The 17777-nt window shown below is 43.2% G+C and overlaps 1 protein-coding gene across 1 annotated transcript; it reads left to right on the plus strand.

Moving 5' to 3' along the window:
* Positions 1-5215: 5215 nt before the first annotated feature.
* LOC138645678 (uncharacterized) lies at positions 5216-10828 on the plus strand. The gene is made up of 4 exons (XM_069735140.1): positions 5216-5580; positions 8784-8910; positions 9227-9300; positions 10301-10828. Exons 1-4 carry the CDS (start codon positions 5265-5267, stop codon positions 10573-10575), a joined length of 792 nt encoding a protein of 263 aa, XP_069591241.1. The 5' UTR covers positions 5216-5264; the 3' UTR covers positions 10576-10828.
* The last annotated feature ends 6949 nt before the right edge of the window (positions 10829-17777 follow it).

Consider the following 17777-nt stretch of genomic DNA (forward strand, 5'->3'; position numbering starts at 1 on the left):
TCCATATAGTCTCTATACCTCTCCCTATAGAAATTAGCTCTCAATTTAGTCTCTACACCTCTCTCTACAGATATTAGCTCTCCATAGTTTCTATACCGCTCCCTATAGATGTCAGCTTTCCTTATAGTCTCTATACCTCACCGTAGAGATATCAGCTCTCCATATAGTTTATATGCCTCTCCCTATAGATATCAGCTCTTCATATAGTTTCTATAACTCTCCCTATAGATATCAGCTCTCCATATAGTCTCTATACCTCTCCCTATAGATATCAGCTCTCCATATAGTCTCTCTGCCTCTTCCTATAGATATCAGCTCTCCACATAGTCTCTATACCTCTCTCTAGAGATGTCAGCTCTCCCTATATTCTCTACCTATAGATATCAGCTCACCATATAATCTGTATACCTCTCCCTATATATATCTGCTCTCCATACAATCTCTATGCCTCTCCCTGTAGATATTAGCTCTCCATATAGTCTCTATGCATCTACCTATAGATATCAGCTCTCCCTATAGTCTCTATGCCTCTCCCTATAGATATTAGCTCTCCATATAGTCTCTATGCCTCTCCCTATAGATATCAGCTCTCCATATAGTCTCTATACCTCTCCCTGTAGATATTAACTCTCCATATAGTCTCTATGCCTCTCCCTATAGATATCAGCTCTCCATATAGTATCTATAACTCTCTCTATAGATATCAGCTCTCAATTTAGTCTCTACACCTCTCCCTATAGATATTATCTCTCCATATAGACTCTATACCTCTCCCTATAGGGTAGCAGCTCTCCATATAGTCTCTATACCTCTCCCTATAGAAATTAGCTCTCCATATAGTCTCTATACCTCTCCCTATAGATATTAGCTCTCCATAGTCTCTATGCCTCTCCCTATAGATATTAGCTCTCCATATAGTCTCTATGCCTCTCCCTATAGATATCAGATCTCCATATAGTCTCTATGCCTCTCCCTATAGTATCTATGCCTCTCCTGTAGATATCAGCTCTCCATATAGTCTCTATACATCTCCCTATAGATATCAGCTCTCCCTATAGTCTCTATGCCTCTCCCTATAGATATCAGCTCTCCATATAGTCTCTATGCCTCTCCCTATAGATATCAGCTCTCAATATAGTCTCTATACCTCTTCTTATAGATATCAAATCTCCATATAGTCTCTATACGTCTAACTATAGATTTCAGCTCTCCGTATAGTCTCTATACCTGTATCTATAGATATCAGCTCTCCATATAGTCTCTCTGCCTCTTCCTATAGATATCAGCTCTCCATATAGTTTCTATACCTCTACCTATAGATTTCAGCTCTCTGTATAGTATATATACCTCTCCCTATAGATATCAGCTCTCCATAGTCTCTATACCTCTCCCTATAGATATCAGCTCTCCATATAGTCTTTATACCTCTCCCTATAGATATCAGCTCTCCATATAGTCTACATACCTCTCCCTATAGATATCAGCTCTCCATATAATCTATATGCCTCTCCTTATAGATATCAGCTCTCCATATGGTCTCTATACCTCTCCCTATAGATATCAGCTCTCCATATAGTCTCTATACCTCTCCCTATAGATATCAGCTCTCCATATAGTCTCTATACCTCTCCCTATAGATATCAGCTCTCCATATAGTCTTTATACCTACCTCTCCCTATAGATATCAGCTCTCCATAGTCTCTATACCTCTCCCTATAGATATCAGCTCTCCATATAGTCTCTATATCTCTCCCTATATATATCAGCTCTCCATATAGTCTCTATACCTCTCCCTATAGATATCAGCTCTCCAAAAAGTCTCTATACTGCTCCCTATAGATATCAGCTCTCCATAGTCTCTATACCTCTCCCTATAGATATCAGCTCTCCATATAGTCTTTATACCTCTCCCTATAGATATCAGCTCTCCATATAGTCTCTATATCTCTCCCTATAGATATCAGCTCTCCATATAGTCTCTATACCTCTCCCTATAGATATCAGCTCTCCAAAAAGTCTCTATGCTGCTCCCTATAGATATCAGCTCTCCAGTCTCTATACCTCTCCCTATAGATATCAGCTCTCCATATAATCTATATGCCTCTCCCTATAGATATCAACTCTCCATATAGTCTTTATACCTCTCCCTATAGATATCAGCTCTCCATATAGTCTTTATACCTCTCCCTATAGATATCAGCTCTCCGTATAGTCTATATACCTCTCCCTATAGATATCAGCTCTCCATATAATCTATATGCCTCTCCCTATAGATATCAGCTCTCCATATAGTCTCTATACCTCTCCCTATAGATATCAGCTCTCCATATAGTCTCTATACATCTCCCTATAGATATCAGCTCTCCATATAGTCTCTATACCTCTCCCTATAGATATCAGCTCTCCATATAGTCTCTATACCTTTCCCTATAGATATCAGCTCTCATATAGTCTTTTGTCATGATCCCAATGGCAGGGAATCACAAAAGGACAAGCACAAACGAGCTCTAGGGTGATGGAACATGAGCTGACCGCGACCCTAAACCTAAACACACAAATAATAATAGCCGGGGAACGTGCCTACGTTGATCCTAGACGTCTCGCACCAGCCGAAGATCTAACTTCCCCTATTAGAAGAAACACAGACCTCTCTTGCCTCCAGAGAAATACCCCACAGAAATAGCAGCCCCCCACATATAATGACGGTGAAATGAGAGGAAGGCACATACGCAGTATGAAAACAGATTCAGCAAAATGAGGCCCGCTAAAACTAGATAGCAGAGGATACAAAAGTAAACTGTGCGGTCAGCAAAAAACCCTTCAAAAAACCATCCTGAAATTACTTGAACTCATGTTCCAACTCATGGAACATGAGGAGCAATTACAGCCCACTAGAGCAACCAGCAGCAAAGAAACAATTATATGCAAGCTGGACAAGACAAAAATAAAGCAAAGCGTGGAGCAAGAAAATCAAAACTTAGCTTGTCCTGAAGATTACTGAAGCCAGAAGCTGAGGTAACAAAACACTCTGATAACCTTGATAGCCGGCCAGGAAATGACAAGAAGGCCCGGTTAAATAGGAAACTCCCATATCCTGATAGAACAGACACCAGAGACAGCAGAACACAAATCACCCAGTACCATCTGTAACCACCAGAGGGAGCCCAAAAACAGAACTCACAACAGTCTTTATACCTACCGCTCCCTATAGATATCAGCTCTCCATAGTCTCTATACCTCTCCCTATAGATATCAGCTCTCCATATAGTCTCTATATCTCTCCCTATAGATATCAGCTCTCCATAGTCTCTATACCTCTCCCTATAGATATCAGCTCTCCATAGTCTTTATACCTCTCCCTATAGATATTAGCTCTCCATATAATCTATATGCCTCTCCTTATAGATATCAGCTCTTCGTATAGTCTCTATGCCTCTCCCTATAGATATCAGCTCTCCATATAGTCTCTATACCTCTCCTTATAGATATCAGCTCTCCATATAGTCTCTATACCTCCCTACAGATATCAGCTCTCCATATAGTCTCTATACCTCGCCCTATAGATATCAGCTCTCCAAAAAGTCTCTATACTGCTCCCTATAGATATCAGCTCTCCATAGTCTCTATACCTCTCCCTATATATATCAGCTCTCCATAATCTCTATACCTCTCCCTATAGATATCAGCTCTACATATAGTCTTTATACCTCTCCCTATAGATATCAGCTCTCCATATAGTCTTTATACCTCTCCCTATAGATATCAGCTCTCCATATAGTCTTTATACCTCTCCCTATAGATATCAGCTCTCCATATAGTCTCCATATCTCTCCCTATAGATATTAGCTCTCCATATAGTCTATATGCCTCTCCCTATAGATATCGGCTCTCCATATAGTCTTTATACCTCTCCCTATAGATATCGGCTCTCCATATAGTCTTTATACCTCTCCCTATAGATATCAGCTCTCCATATAGTCTTTATACCTCTCCCTATAGATATCAGCTCTCCATATAGTCTCCATATCTCTCCCTATAGATATTAGCTCTCCATATAGTCTATATGCCTCTCCCTATAGATATCGGCTCTCCATATAGTCTTTATACCTCTCCCTATAGATATCAGCTCTCCATATATTCTCTATACCGCTCCCTATAGATATCAGCTCTCCATATATTCTCTATACCGCTCCCTATAGATATCAGCTCTCCATAGTCTCTATACCTCTCCCTATAGATATCAGCTCTCCATATAGTCTTTATACCTTTCCCTATAGATATCAGCTCTCCATATATTCTCTATGCCTCTCCCTATAGATATCAGCTCTCCATATAGTCTCTATACCTTTCCCTATAGATATCAGCTCTCCATAGTCTCTATACCTCTCCATATCGATATTAGCTCTCCATAGTCTCTATACCTCTCCATATCGATATCAGCTCTCCATATAGTCTCTATACCTCTCCCTATAGATATCAGCTCTCCATATAGTCTCTATACCTCTCCCTATAGATATCAGCTCTCCATATAGTCTCTATACCTCTCCACATCGATATGAGCTCTCCATATAGTCTCTATACCTCTCCCTATAGATATGAGCTCTCAGTAAAGTCTCTACGCCTCTCCCTATAGATATTATCTCTCCATATAGTCTCTACGCCTCTCCCTATAGATATTATCTCTCCATATAGTCTCTACACCTCTCCCTATAGATATCAGCTCTCCATATAGTCTCTATACCTCTCCACATCGATATGAGCTCTCCATATAGTCTCTATACCTCTCCCTATAGATATGAGCTCTCAGTAAAGTCTCTACGCCTCTCCCTATAGATATGAGCTCTCAGTAAAGTCTCTACGCCTCTCCCTATAGATATTATCTCTCCATATAGTCTCTACGCCTCTCCCTATAGATATCAGCTGTGGGGGATTCACATGGACCCCGTCTGTCATCCTACCTGAGCTGATATCGAGATGGCTGCAGAGATGTGATAACTACAGATCACTACACACCAGCCCAATGTTCTGCTTATTGACCAGAACCCAAACTAATATTTATACTATAGATGGTGACACTGAAAAAGATACCAATAACTAAAAAACAAGTGTTGGATTTTTCCAGCAGAACAAATCAGACGTTATCATTACTACATTCCCCTCTCCTTCCTGTCCTCACATGGAGCCTCCTCCTCCTTCTTGGAAATTCATTTACTTTCACTTCTATTGTTTCGCCTCGTGTGTGAACACCCGGTCCTAGGTCAGATATGGATATTGGCCAGCTGAAGGAATATATTGCATCTTACACCCTGAATAACTGCCCCCTGGGAAACCAGGGCTACAATCAGGTCCTCATCCAGCTGATGGGCTTCCTGGGACACGGGAAATCCTCCCTAATCAACTCCTGTAAATATGCCCTCCATGATAAGGAGTTCACAGTCCACGCTGAGTCTGGCTCGGCCGACGGCGGCCTCACCACGGTCAGGAGAACCTACCCACTCACCAACACCATCACCATGGTGGACAACCGAGGATGCGCCACGCTAAACCCCTTTGAGGCCGGGGAGTTTTACACCCAGCTGGGTAAGTCCCATTCATTAGGGGAAAAATGCAGAAAACCCAAATTTGGTATCAGGTCAAAGTCCGGGATGGGAAAAACGGGACCCACAGCAGACCCTAATGGATACGTCTCCTGATTATCCCCTCCGTCCCCCTAAAATTTCCCATGAATGTTGTTACGTCACATTAAAGCTAAACATATGACTGAAGGATGATCCTGCACAGGATCTGTCGAGTGATCCCAACACCTGTGACTTGAGAACTGTTCACCCCTTCCTGTCTCTGACAATTTCACATTGATTTTTCCGCCCCTTCTTAAAAGAGACATCACTTTTCTATTTTCCCCTCTCTACAGCCGGATGGGGCTTGATTTTTGTAGGATGACTCAAGGTTTCAATGACACCATTAATTTTACCTTTAATGTCGGGGAAAATGGGAAAAAAATCCAAGAGGATAAAAAGTAGAAAACAATGCAATTCTACCATTGTCTGAAAATGTTACCGTCAGGGTTCATTGTGTTTATTGCTCATCGAGACCCAGAACTTTATTTTTCCATGGAGCCGTATGTGGGATTTTTTTTTTAATGGGGGGGCTGGTATTTTTATTAACACTATTTTGCAGTAGAAATAAAAAGTAATAAATTGGACTCTTATGGACACAAAAATACCAAATATGTTTATTTTTTATTATTTTATTTCTGTTTTTTTTTAAATTGGGAGGAGGGGTGTGATTTAAACTCTTATGTTTTATTTTTAATTGTTAAAACTTTTTTTATTTAACTTTCACAATAAAATAGAGTTTAGCTCATAATGAATGATGGAATAACAAGAGTAAATAATCTAAAATGTCACAAAGATCACAGAGAAGGCGTCACATCCATAATTAAAGGACCATAAAGCCATAGTATCAAAGTTCTCTGCTCGTCCTCCACCACAAGTTTCGCAATGCTTCCTCAGGGAGTGGTATTGGTTTATTTTATCTCATCTGTCTTGTTGTTCACACTTTTAATTGTCTTGTCCCCTATAGACTAAAACCTGTGATCATTTGATTACTTGCACTTTATACTGATGTACTTGGCAATTGAGCTAGGCCTTTGTTAGGCCACTGGCTGCATCCTGGATCTCACTGGGCACAAAGATAGAATGCGGCAATCTAAATTCTGATGTCAGAGATTGGCAGCTACATCTAAATGGTTGAATATCTGTGTTGGGCGTCGCTCAGTCGCTGCTGTTAGAGGCAGGTGATGGCTGTATAATGAAGCCTGCACCCACTTGAGAGGCTCAGATCCTCAATGCACCCCCACCCAATAAATATCAATTACTATTATATCCTATGTCAGGAAGGGTTTAAATATAATTTATTCACGATCAATTAAAACCTTACTAAATGCAATATTGATAATTGATTAAGTGTCTGCGCGCCAAAAAAGATGACATCACCGAGAACCAGGAACCCACCGGGCGGACAGCAAGAGCTTAAAATCCTTGTGTTGTGTGAATGAGGAGTTTCACATAAATAATACCGTGGTCGGTATCCAATGCTTCTCTTGTTCTCACACATACTGCTCCCTCATGCTCCAAAACTTATCACAGAACACCTTGTTCTCCACTTTCTTTACAGGTTATCCCCATGTTGCTCTTGTTCTCTCTCACAGTCTGCTCCCTGTGCCACCATCTTATCCACACAGATCTCTCCCCATACCACCCACTTTCTCACACAATTTTTCTTTGCTGTCTGCTTTGTCATGATGACTGCTCCCTGTGTTACTCTTTCCTCCTCAATGCTGCCCCCAGGGCCCACTTTACCCTTTTCTCACACAGACTTCTCATAATGCTTCCCTTTTCTCAGACTTCTCCGTGTCCTTCTTTGCTCCACAGACTTCTCCCCATGCTTCCCTTTTCTCAGACTTCTCCATGTCCTTCTTTGCCCCGCAGACTTCTCCTCATGCTTCCCTTTTCTCAGACTTCTCCATGTCCTTCTTTGCCCCGCAGACTTCTCCTCATGCTTCCCTTTTCTCAGACTTCTCCATGTCCTTCTTTGCTCCACAGACTTCTCCCCATGCTTCCCTTTTCTCAGACTTCTCCATGTCCTTCTTTGCTCCATAGACTTCCCCCCATGCTTTCCTTTTCTCAGAGCTCCCCGAATTCTTCTTTGCCCAGCAGACTTCTCCCCATGTTTGCCTTTTCTCAGACTTCTCTGTGTCCTTCTTTGCCCCAGACTTCCCCTCATGCTTCCCTTTTCTTAGACTTCTCCGTATCCTTCTTTGCCCCACAGACTTCTCATGCTTCCCTTTTCTCAGACTTTTCCGTGTCCTTCCTTGCCCCACAGACTTCTCATGCTTCCCTTTTCTCAGACTTTTCCGTGTCCTTCCTTGCCCCCCAGACTTCTCATGCTTCCCTTTTCTCAGACTTCTCCGTGTCCTTCTTTGCCCCACAGACTTCTCATGCTTCCCTTTTCTCAGACTTCTCCGTGTCCTTCTTTGCCCCACAGACTTCTCCCCATGCTTCCCTTTTCTCAGACTTCTCCATGTCCTTCTTTGCTCCAGACTTCACCCCATGCTTCCCTTTTCTCAGAGCTCCCCATGTCCTTCTTAGCCCCACAGACTTCTCCCCATGCTTCCCTTTTCTCAGAGCTCCCCGTATTCTTCTTTGCCCAGCAGACTTCTCCCCATGTTTGCCTTTTCTCAGACTTCTCCGTGTCCTTCTTTGCCCTGCAGACTTCTCCTCATGCTTCCCTTTTCTCAAAATTCTCCATGTCCTTCTTTGCCCCACAGACTTCTCCTCATGCTTCCCTTTTCTCAGACTTCTCCGTGTCCTTCTTTGCCCCACAGACTTCTCCCCATGCTTCCCTTTTCTCAGACTTTTCCGTGTTCTTCTTTGCTCCACAGACTTCTCCCCATGCTTCCCTTTTCTCAAACTTTTCCATGTCCTTCTTTGCCCCACAGACTTCTCCCCATGCTTCCCTTTTCTCAAACTTTTCCGTGTCCTTCTTTGCCCCACAGACTTCTCATGCCGCCCCTTTTCTCAGACTTCTCCATGTCCTTCTTGGCCCCACAGTCTTCTCCTCATGTGGCCCTTTTCACACATGGATTGCTTCTAGGGCCCTCTCTTCCCCATATTATGTTCCTCATTGTTTGGATTATTTTAGAATGTGATATTTTCTTTTCAGCATCACTATCATCTGTATACATCTATTTGCTTCTATGTTTCTATTTTCTAATTCTCCAGCGAATTTTGTCCCATTGAACGAAGGAGTGGAATGGACAAAGGAGTTTGATGAAGTGTTGAATCGCTTGGAAGATGCTGAAATCGAGCCAAACTTTAGCAATGTTATTGTGCCGGTGTTCGTTTACAGGTAGGATAATATCTTGGAATTCTGTCTGGTGTCAATGACACCCCGAGAGATGGATCTTCATCTTAGTGAAGGCCAAGCACGACACCGCTCATGTACAGTGCCCATTACTATCTGGATCTGCAATCTCCAGCAGATCGAGTCTGTATATGAGGGAATATATACTGTAAATGTCAGTAATAACAGGGGTAACGACTGCATGCACCATGCATCATCAAACATGGACACTATAAGGATGGAGGGGTGAATGCTGCTGAACTGAAGACATATCAGGGTGACCAGATGCACACGGGAAACCATAAAATTACTGTTGTTACAGCGTGAAGAGGGACATTGCCGCTAATGAGTTCGAAGAAATCAAGACGTTCCTTAAAATCTGTCGAGACCTAACAGGTAAGAAGTGAGCACAGCATTACATATGACTGATACATGGATGGTGCGTAATGGCCCCCTGTATAGAGAGAGGCTGACGGTGCTTATAGATCGCAGCATAGAGGCAGAAGCTACATAGGCCCCCCAATATAAAGAGAAGCTACACAGGGACCCCAATATAGAGGGATAAAAGGTACTTGTAGAGCCCCAGTATAGAGAGATACAAGGCACTTATAGATCCCAGTATAGAGGCAGAAACTACATAGAGGCTCCCCCTACAAAGAGATGAAAGCTACACATAAACAGGATAGATTTTAGGCTAAGAGAGGATTGGCATTGTTAGGTTCTGGCAACGAAAATCTCCTTAACGTGGCTGCCAGATACACATGAATTGGCCAATTTATGCGCTAAGCATTCTCAATTTTTCATATTTCTAGTGCAGTAATTCAATTTCTATATTTCATATTTTCATGTTATGGTGCTACAGAGTGTTGCTTTATTTGTTTGATTGTATATGAGTTGGTGACTCTAGGTAAGCACCTGTTCAGACCTAGTTTATGTTTGGACGACGGTCAGTTTTTAAAAAGAAGAAGCTAGATATAGACCCCCAGTATAGACAGGAAAAAGGTACATAAAACCATTAGTATAGAGAGACAGAAGGAACAGATAGGCCCCCAGTATAAAGAAGTAGAAGGTGCAAAAGACCACCAGGATAAAGAGAGGCAAAAGTTACATGTATGACCCCAGTAAAGCCATCAAAATGTGCATATAGACCCCAATGTAGAGAGGAAGATTGTGTAAATAAGCCCCGAGTATAGAGAGGTAGAAGATGCTCTTAGGTCCCTCATATAGAGAAGTGTATGGCCAATACTGACCCCCGTAAATCCAGGCAGCACATGGCGCTGGGTGGGTAAGTCTCCCAAATCTGTCGTCTTGGCTTGTCTCGCTTTTTGGCTGCACTATGATTATTGAGGGGTCGTTCACTTCTCCTTATTGTAATGGTTTTTTATCCACTACACAGGAATCTTCCCCATCATCGTCCTCACCCACAAGACCAGCGGCCCCTTCTCTAAATTCCGTGACATGTTTGAAGGGATGGGGGCTGAAGAAATCTTCTCGGTAGAGAACTACACAAGTGAGGACAATCTGAAGACCCTGGGGAGACATCTGCAGTTCCTGAACCTGATACACAAAGTCTTACTGAACGTCAACTTCCGGATGTCTGAGGAACGCAATCCCCGGAAAGAGAGAGTGGAGCGCAAGAAGTTTCTACACAGGTTCTTCCATAAGAGATAATGTCAGGAATGAAAGACAAGGGACGTGATGGAGGTGGGGACGGGGCCGTGAAGCTTTATATGGGGGAGCTCTGCCTAAATAAAACATCTTTTCACAGAGGAATCAAAAATACAAAATAATATTCACTGGACCAAAAATATTTGGTAATGGCTCAATAGGTGAAATGTAGGGAGGTCCGAGCAGAAGATCTGGGGTGGGAAAAGTCATTAATATCACGGACACCTGTTGGCACAATAAATGTGACTTTGGCTGATTTTACGCCTCCGTCAACGTTTTTGTAAAATGTATTTGGGGCTTCATGTAGGTATAATGTAACCAAATTTATGAAGAGGCTCGTAATAATGGCACAAACACAACGTGCTGCAGACAAATCACTCGGTATTACGGTTCAGGGCCAGGGACCAGCATCCGACCAGCTCCCCTAACACAGAACCATGGAGAACGAGAGCTCGTGAACCATCTCTGGCAGAAAAGCTACCAGAGTCTTATCCGAAGCTCCGCACACTCCCTGCACTGACCCTAGAGGTGACTATACTGTACATACAGTTGTGCTCAAAAGTTTACATACCCTGGCAGAATTTTTGCTTTCTTGGCCTTTTTTCAGAGAATAGGAATGATAACACCAAAACTTTTTCTCCACTCATAATTAGTGGTTGAGTGAAGCCATATATTGTCAAACTACTGTTTTCTCTTTTTAAATCATAATGACATGACAACCCAAAACATCCAAATGACCCTGATCATAAGTTCACATACCCCATTTCTTAATATCGTGTATTGCCCCCTCTAACATCAATGACAGCTTGAAGTCTTTTGTGGTAGTTGTGGATGAGGTTCTTTATTTTCTCAGATGGTAAAGCTGCCCGCTCTTCTTGGAGAAAAGCCTCCAGTTCCTGTAAATTTCTGGGCTGTCTAGCATGAACTGCACGCTTGAGATCTCCCCAGAGAGGCTCAATGATACTGAGGTCAGGAGGCTGAGATGGTCACTCCAGAACCTTCACTTTATTCTGCTGTAGCCACTGACAGGTCGACTTGGTCTTGTTTTGGATCGTTGTCATGTTGGAACGTCCAAGTACGCACCATGTGCAGCTTCTGGGCTGATGAGTGCAAATTTGCCTCTAGTATTTGCAGATAACGCTGACATGGTGGATGCTTCACTTACGCTTTTGCGGGTCCATATTATATTATATTATATGGACCTGTAGAACTGCAAGTAAATTGAGAAACAGTCTTTGCCATGTCGGTGGTTTTCTTCTAAAATTCCTGCACCTCCATTGTCATCATTACTGCACTCTATGTAATCATCCATGATGAAATTACATAAAAATGGGCTGCTTTACCTTCAGATCGGGCGAGTGCCGCCATGTCTCCTTTCTTCTCCTTAAAAGTTTGACACGTCTTTAATTTACACCACCTGGAAGAGATTTATGTAAGAGGTTGGGAATTAGCAATACGGAACACCTGACATTGAAGAAAGGCTTTAGAATTGGGGCCGACACGCTCATTATACAAAGTAACATGTATATGTGACGAGTAAAGGAAATGATTCAGGGTTTTTTATTTTTTTTATTATTGAAAACTGTAACTCACAACGAAGAGTGGTGGTGGTGGGAGACTCACTACTGAGAGGCACCGAAGCAGCCATCTGCAGACCGGACATAACTGCAAGAGAAGTATGCTGCCTTCCAGGTGCGATGATCAAGGATGTGACCGATAGGATACCAAAGCTCTTCAGCTCCAAGGACGTCCACCCATTTCTTCTGATACATGTTGGCACCAATGACACGGCAAGGAAGGACCTACCGACAATCTGCAAGGACTTTGAAGAGTTGGGGAAGAAAGTAAAGGAACTGGATGCACAGGTAGTTTTTTCTTCTATCCTTCCAGTAGACGGGCATGGCACCAGGAGATGGAACAGGATCCTTGATGCAAACAACTGGCTAAGACGATGGTGCAGACAACAAGGATTTGGATTCCTGGACCACGGTGTGAATTACTGGTATGATGGACTCCTCGCCAGAGACGGACTACACCTCAACAAACCTGGGAAACACACATTCGCCAGAAGACTCGCTACACTCATCAGGAGGGCGTTAAACTAGAAGAAGAGGGGACGGGAAGAAAAACATTAGACTCGAACAAAGACGACCCAGGAAAACATACTCAGAAGGGAGGTAAGAACATTTCTAAAACAATCCACAGTGAGGAGATTGGAACAAAACAAAATCCTCTAAACTGCATGCTCGCAAACGCCAGAAGCCTGACAAACAAGATGGAAGAACTAGAAGCAGAAATATCTACAGGTAACTTTGACATAGTGGGAATAACCGAGACATGGTTAGATGAAAGCTATGACTGGGCAGTTAACTTACAGGGTTACAGTCTGTTTAGAAAGGATCGTAAAAATCGGAGAGGAGGAGGGGTTTGTCTCTATGTAAAGTCTTGTCTAAAGTCCACTTTAAGGGAGGATATTAGCGAAGGGAATGAGGATGTCGAGTCCATATGGGTTGAAATTCATGGAGGGAAAAATGGTAACAAAATTCTCATTGGGGTCTGTTACAAACCCCCAAATATAACAGAAAGCATGGAAAGTCTACTTCTAAAGCAGATAGATGAAGCTGCAACCCATAATGAGGTCCTGGTTATGGGGGACTTTAACTACCCGGATATTAACTGGGAAACAGAAACCTGTGAAACCCATAAAGGCAACAGGTTTCTGCTAATAACCAAGAAAAATTATCTTTCACAATTGGTGCAGAATCCAACCAGAGGAGCAGCACTTTTAGACCTAATACTATCTAATAGACCTGACAGAATAACAAATCTGCAGGTGGTTGGGCATTTAGGAAATAGCGACCACAATATTGTGCAGTTTCACCTGTCTTTCACTAGGGGGACTTGTCAGGGAGTCACAAAAACATTGAACTTTAGGAAGGCAAAGTTTGACCAGCTTAGAGATGCCCTTAATCTGGTAGACTGGGACAATATCCTCAGAAATGAGAATACAGATAATAAATGGGAAATGTTTAAGAACATCCTAAATAGGCAGTGTAAGCGGTTTATACCTTGTGGGAATAAAAGGACTAGAAATAGGAAAAACCCAATGTGGCTAAACAAAGAAGTAAGACAGGCAATTAACAGTAAAAAGAAAGCATTTGCACTACTAAAGCAGGATGGCACCATTGAAGCTCTAAAAAACTATAGGGAGAAAAATACTTCATCTAAAAAACTAATTAAAGCTGCCAAAAAGGAAACAGAGAAGCACATTGCTAAGGAGAGTAAAACTAATCCCAAACTGTTCTTCAACTATATCAATAGTAAAAGAATAAAAACTGAAAATGTAGGCCCCTTAAAAAATAGTGAGGAAAGAATGGTTGTAGATGACGAGGAAAAAGCTAACATATTAAACACCTTCTTCTCCACGGTATTCACGGTGGAAAATGAAATGCTAGGTGAAATCCCAAGAAACAATGAAAACCCTATATTAAGGGTCACCAATCTAACCCAAGAAGAGGTGCGAAACCGGCTAAATAAGATTAAAATAGATAAATCTCCGGGTCCGGATGGCATACACCCACGAGTACTAAGAGAACTAAGTAATGTAATAGATAAACCATTATTTCTTATTTTTAGTGACTCTATAGCGACAGGGTCTGTTCCGCAGGACTGGCGCATAGCAAATGTGGTGCCAATATTCAAAAAGGGCTCTAAAAGTGAACCTGGAAATTATAGGCCAGTAAGTCTAACCTCTATTGTTGGTAAAATATTTGAAGGGTTTCTGAGGGATGTTATTCTGGATTATCTCAATGAGAATAACTGTTTAACTCCATATCAGCATGGGTTTATGAGAAATCGCTCCTGTCAAACCAATCTAATCAGTTTTTATGAAGAGGTAAGCTATAGACTGGACCACGGTGAGTCATTGGACGTGGTATATCTCGATTTTTCCAAAGCGTTTGATACCGTGCCGCACAAGAGGTTGGTACACAAAATTAGAATGCTTGGTCTGGGGGAAAATGTGTGTAAATGGATTAGTAACTGGCTTAGTGATAGAAAGCAGAGGGTGGTTATAAATGGTATAGTCTCTAACTGGGTCGCTGTGACCAGTGGGGTACCGCAGGGGTCAGTATTGGGACCTGTTCTCTTCAACATATTCATTAATGATCTGGTAGAAGGTTTACACAGTAAAATATCGATATTTGCAGATGATACAAAACTATGTAAAGCAGTTAATACAAGAGAAGATAGTATTCTGCTACAGATGGATCTGGATAAGTTGGAAACTTGGGCTGAAAGGTGGCAGATGAGGTTTAACAATGATAAATGTAAGGTTATACACATGGGAAGAGGGAATCAATATCACCATTACACACTGAACGGGAAACCACTGGGTAAATCTGACAGGGAGAAGGACTTGGGGATCCTAGTTAATGATAAACTTACCTGGAGCAGCCAGTGCCAGGCAGCAGCTGCCAAGGCAAACAGGATCATGGGGTGCATTAAAAGAGGTCTGGATACACATGATGAGAGCATTATACTGCCTCTGTACAAATCCCTAGTTAGACCGCACATGGAGTACTGTGTCCAGTTTTGGGCACCGGTGCTCAGGAAGGATATAATGGAACTAGAGAGAGTACAAAGGAGGGCAACAAAATTAATAAAGGGGATGGGAGAACTACAATACCCAGATAGATTAGCGAAATTAGGATTATTTAGTCTAGAAAAAAGACGACTGAGGGGCGATCTAATAACCATGTATAAGTATATAAGGGGACAATACAAATATCTCGCTGAGGATCTGTTTATACCAAGGAAGGTGACGGGCACAAGGGGGCATTCTTTGCGTCTGGAGGAGAGAAGGTTTTTCCACCAACATAGAAAAGGATTCTTTACTGTTAGGGCAGTGAGAATCTGGAATTGCTTGCCTGAGGAGGTGGTGATGGCGAACTCAGTCGAGGGGTTCAAGAGAGGCCTGGATGTCTTCCTGGAGCAGAACAATATTGTATCATACAATTATTAGGTTCTGTAGAAGGACGTAGATCTGGGTACTTATTATGATGGAATATAGGCTGAACTGGATGGACAAATGTCTTTTTTCGGCCTTACTAACTATGTTACTATGTTACAATTGTTCTGTGCATTAATATTCAGCCCCCTGTAGACTGATTCCCCTAAATAAAATCCTCAGTGAACAATCGCCCCCAGAAGTCACATAATTAGTACACTGCGTCCTCCTGGGTGTGATCTTTCCTCCGTATAACGACAGATGTTCTGTGAAGACCTCAGAGGTTTGTGTGGGGACATTAGAGATCAAACAGAATCATGAAAACCAAGGAGCCCACCAGACAGGTCCAGGATAAAGTGTAGGAGAGGAAAGCAGGGTTAGGTTATAGAAAATAGTCCAAGCTCTGAGCATCTCACGGACCATCAATCCATCATCCAAACATGGAAGGAGTATGGCCCAACTGCAAACCTACCAAAACATGGCCGTCCACCTAACCTGACATCCCAAGGAAGGAGAGCAGTAATGAGAGAAGCAGCTGAGAGGCAGATGGTCACTGGAAGAGCCGCAGATCCACAGGGGGAGAATCTGTCCACAGGACAACTATTAGGGCTCACATTGGTGAGTAGCCAGAGTATAACTCTTAGTGATGAGTAAGTGTGCTTGGATCCGTGCTACCTGACCCGTTCCGGTGTTATTCAAGAAGCTCGTGCTGGCTCCATTAAAGGGTTTGAGTCTCTGAGGCTGCATGACCGCTACAAGAGCAGGGATAACAAACAGGCAATCCCCGCATGTGTGGTGTCTGACAGCCGCATATCATGGAGCAGTGAAATGTGCAGACGCAAAACATACATCTGTGAATCATGCCTGAGATAGGCCGGGGTTACACTTGCGAGTGCGATGCAAAAAAACTAGGGCGAGTCTTGCATCAATGCCCAGCACTGCCGCGTTTCGGACTGGAGCGTTCAGCTGCATAGAAAAACATGCCGAGTGCCGGCGGCAGGGCCGGGTATTGAAGCTCGAGTTTCTCACATTACACTCGCAAGTGTGACCCGGGCCATACTCTGATAGCGCTCGGGCACGCTCAGATAACTCATGATGAGAACATTATACTGCCTCTGTACAAATCCCTGGTTAGACCGCACATGGAGTACTGTGTACAGTTTTGGGCACTGATGGTCAGGAAGGATATAATGGAACTAGAGAGAGTACAAAGAAGGGCAACAAAATTAATAAAGGGGATGGAGGAACTACAATACCGAGAGATTACCAAAATTAGGATTTAGTCTAGAAAAAAGATGACTGAGGGCGATCTAATACCCATGTATGAGTCGCCTGTCAGTGCCGTGGGGTGCTTGGTATCGGGTCTGGTCGCAATTAAAGGGGTGATCATGGTGGCAGCAACCCGGTCCGTGGCCCTGGGCGCCCAAAAGGGACAGTCTTTAAAGGGGTTGTGGAAATAAGGAAAGTATGTGACACCACCTATGGTTCTTGGTCACAGGTGACCGACGCTGCTTAAAGGGGTCCTCTGGGGTAATGGTGCTGCAGCAAAGATGGCGTCGCTTCCCACAGGTGAAGCGGTGTCCCCAGGGCTCCCGATGTATTTGGCAGCGATGGTGAATGCTGCAAATAATTGGAGGACACAGGGTTGCAGTCTTTACCTGGTTTGCTGAGATTGCATTCAGCCTCAGTCCAGGTTACCGGTAACAGGTGTAGCTGGAGTCCAGGCAGCCTGAAGACAGGTTGAAATCTTCTTGATAGGTCAGTTTGGGAGCCTTCCACTATGCGCTGGTCTGTGGTCCCTTGCTGCCTGTAGCTCTCTAACAAGGCCCTCTTTCTTCCCTGTCCAGGGACAGTACCTGCACAGTAGTCAACTTGAGCCGTCTCTTTTGGGTCTCTGCTCACGGTGACTCTGGACTCTAATTGCTGCTGTACCTCTGGTATTATGTGGGCAAGTCCCTTTTAGTTTCCTGTCCTCCGGTTCTGCCATGGGGTTTGCAGTCCCCCTCAGCCTCGGCACCCGGTTTCTGCGCTCAGCTTAGAGAGGCCCAGTAGCAGTCTTTCTCTAGCTCCTAAGTACCTCTTCTGTGCTCCTCCACTGTCTGCTACCAACTGTTAACTGTCTCTTTGTCTGACTAGCAACTGACTCATCCTCCCGACCAGAGAGAGCAGCTCCCCTCAAGTCGGCTGTAGAGCTCCC

This window comes from Ranitomeya imitator, chromosome 7 (assembly GCF_032444005.1).
Source record: "Ranitomeya imitator isolate aRanImi1 chromosome 7, aRanImi1.pri, whole genome shotgun sequence".
Classification (NCBI taxonomy): domain Eukaryota; kingdom Metazoa; phylum Chordata; class Amphibia; order Anura; family Dendrobatidae; genus Ranitomeya; species Ranitomeya imitator.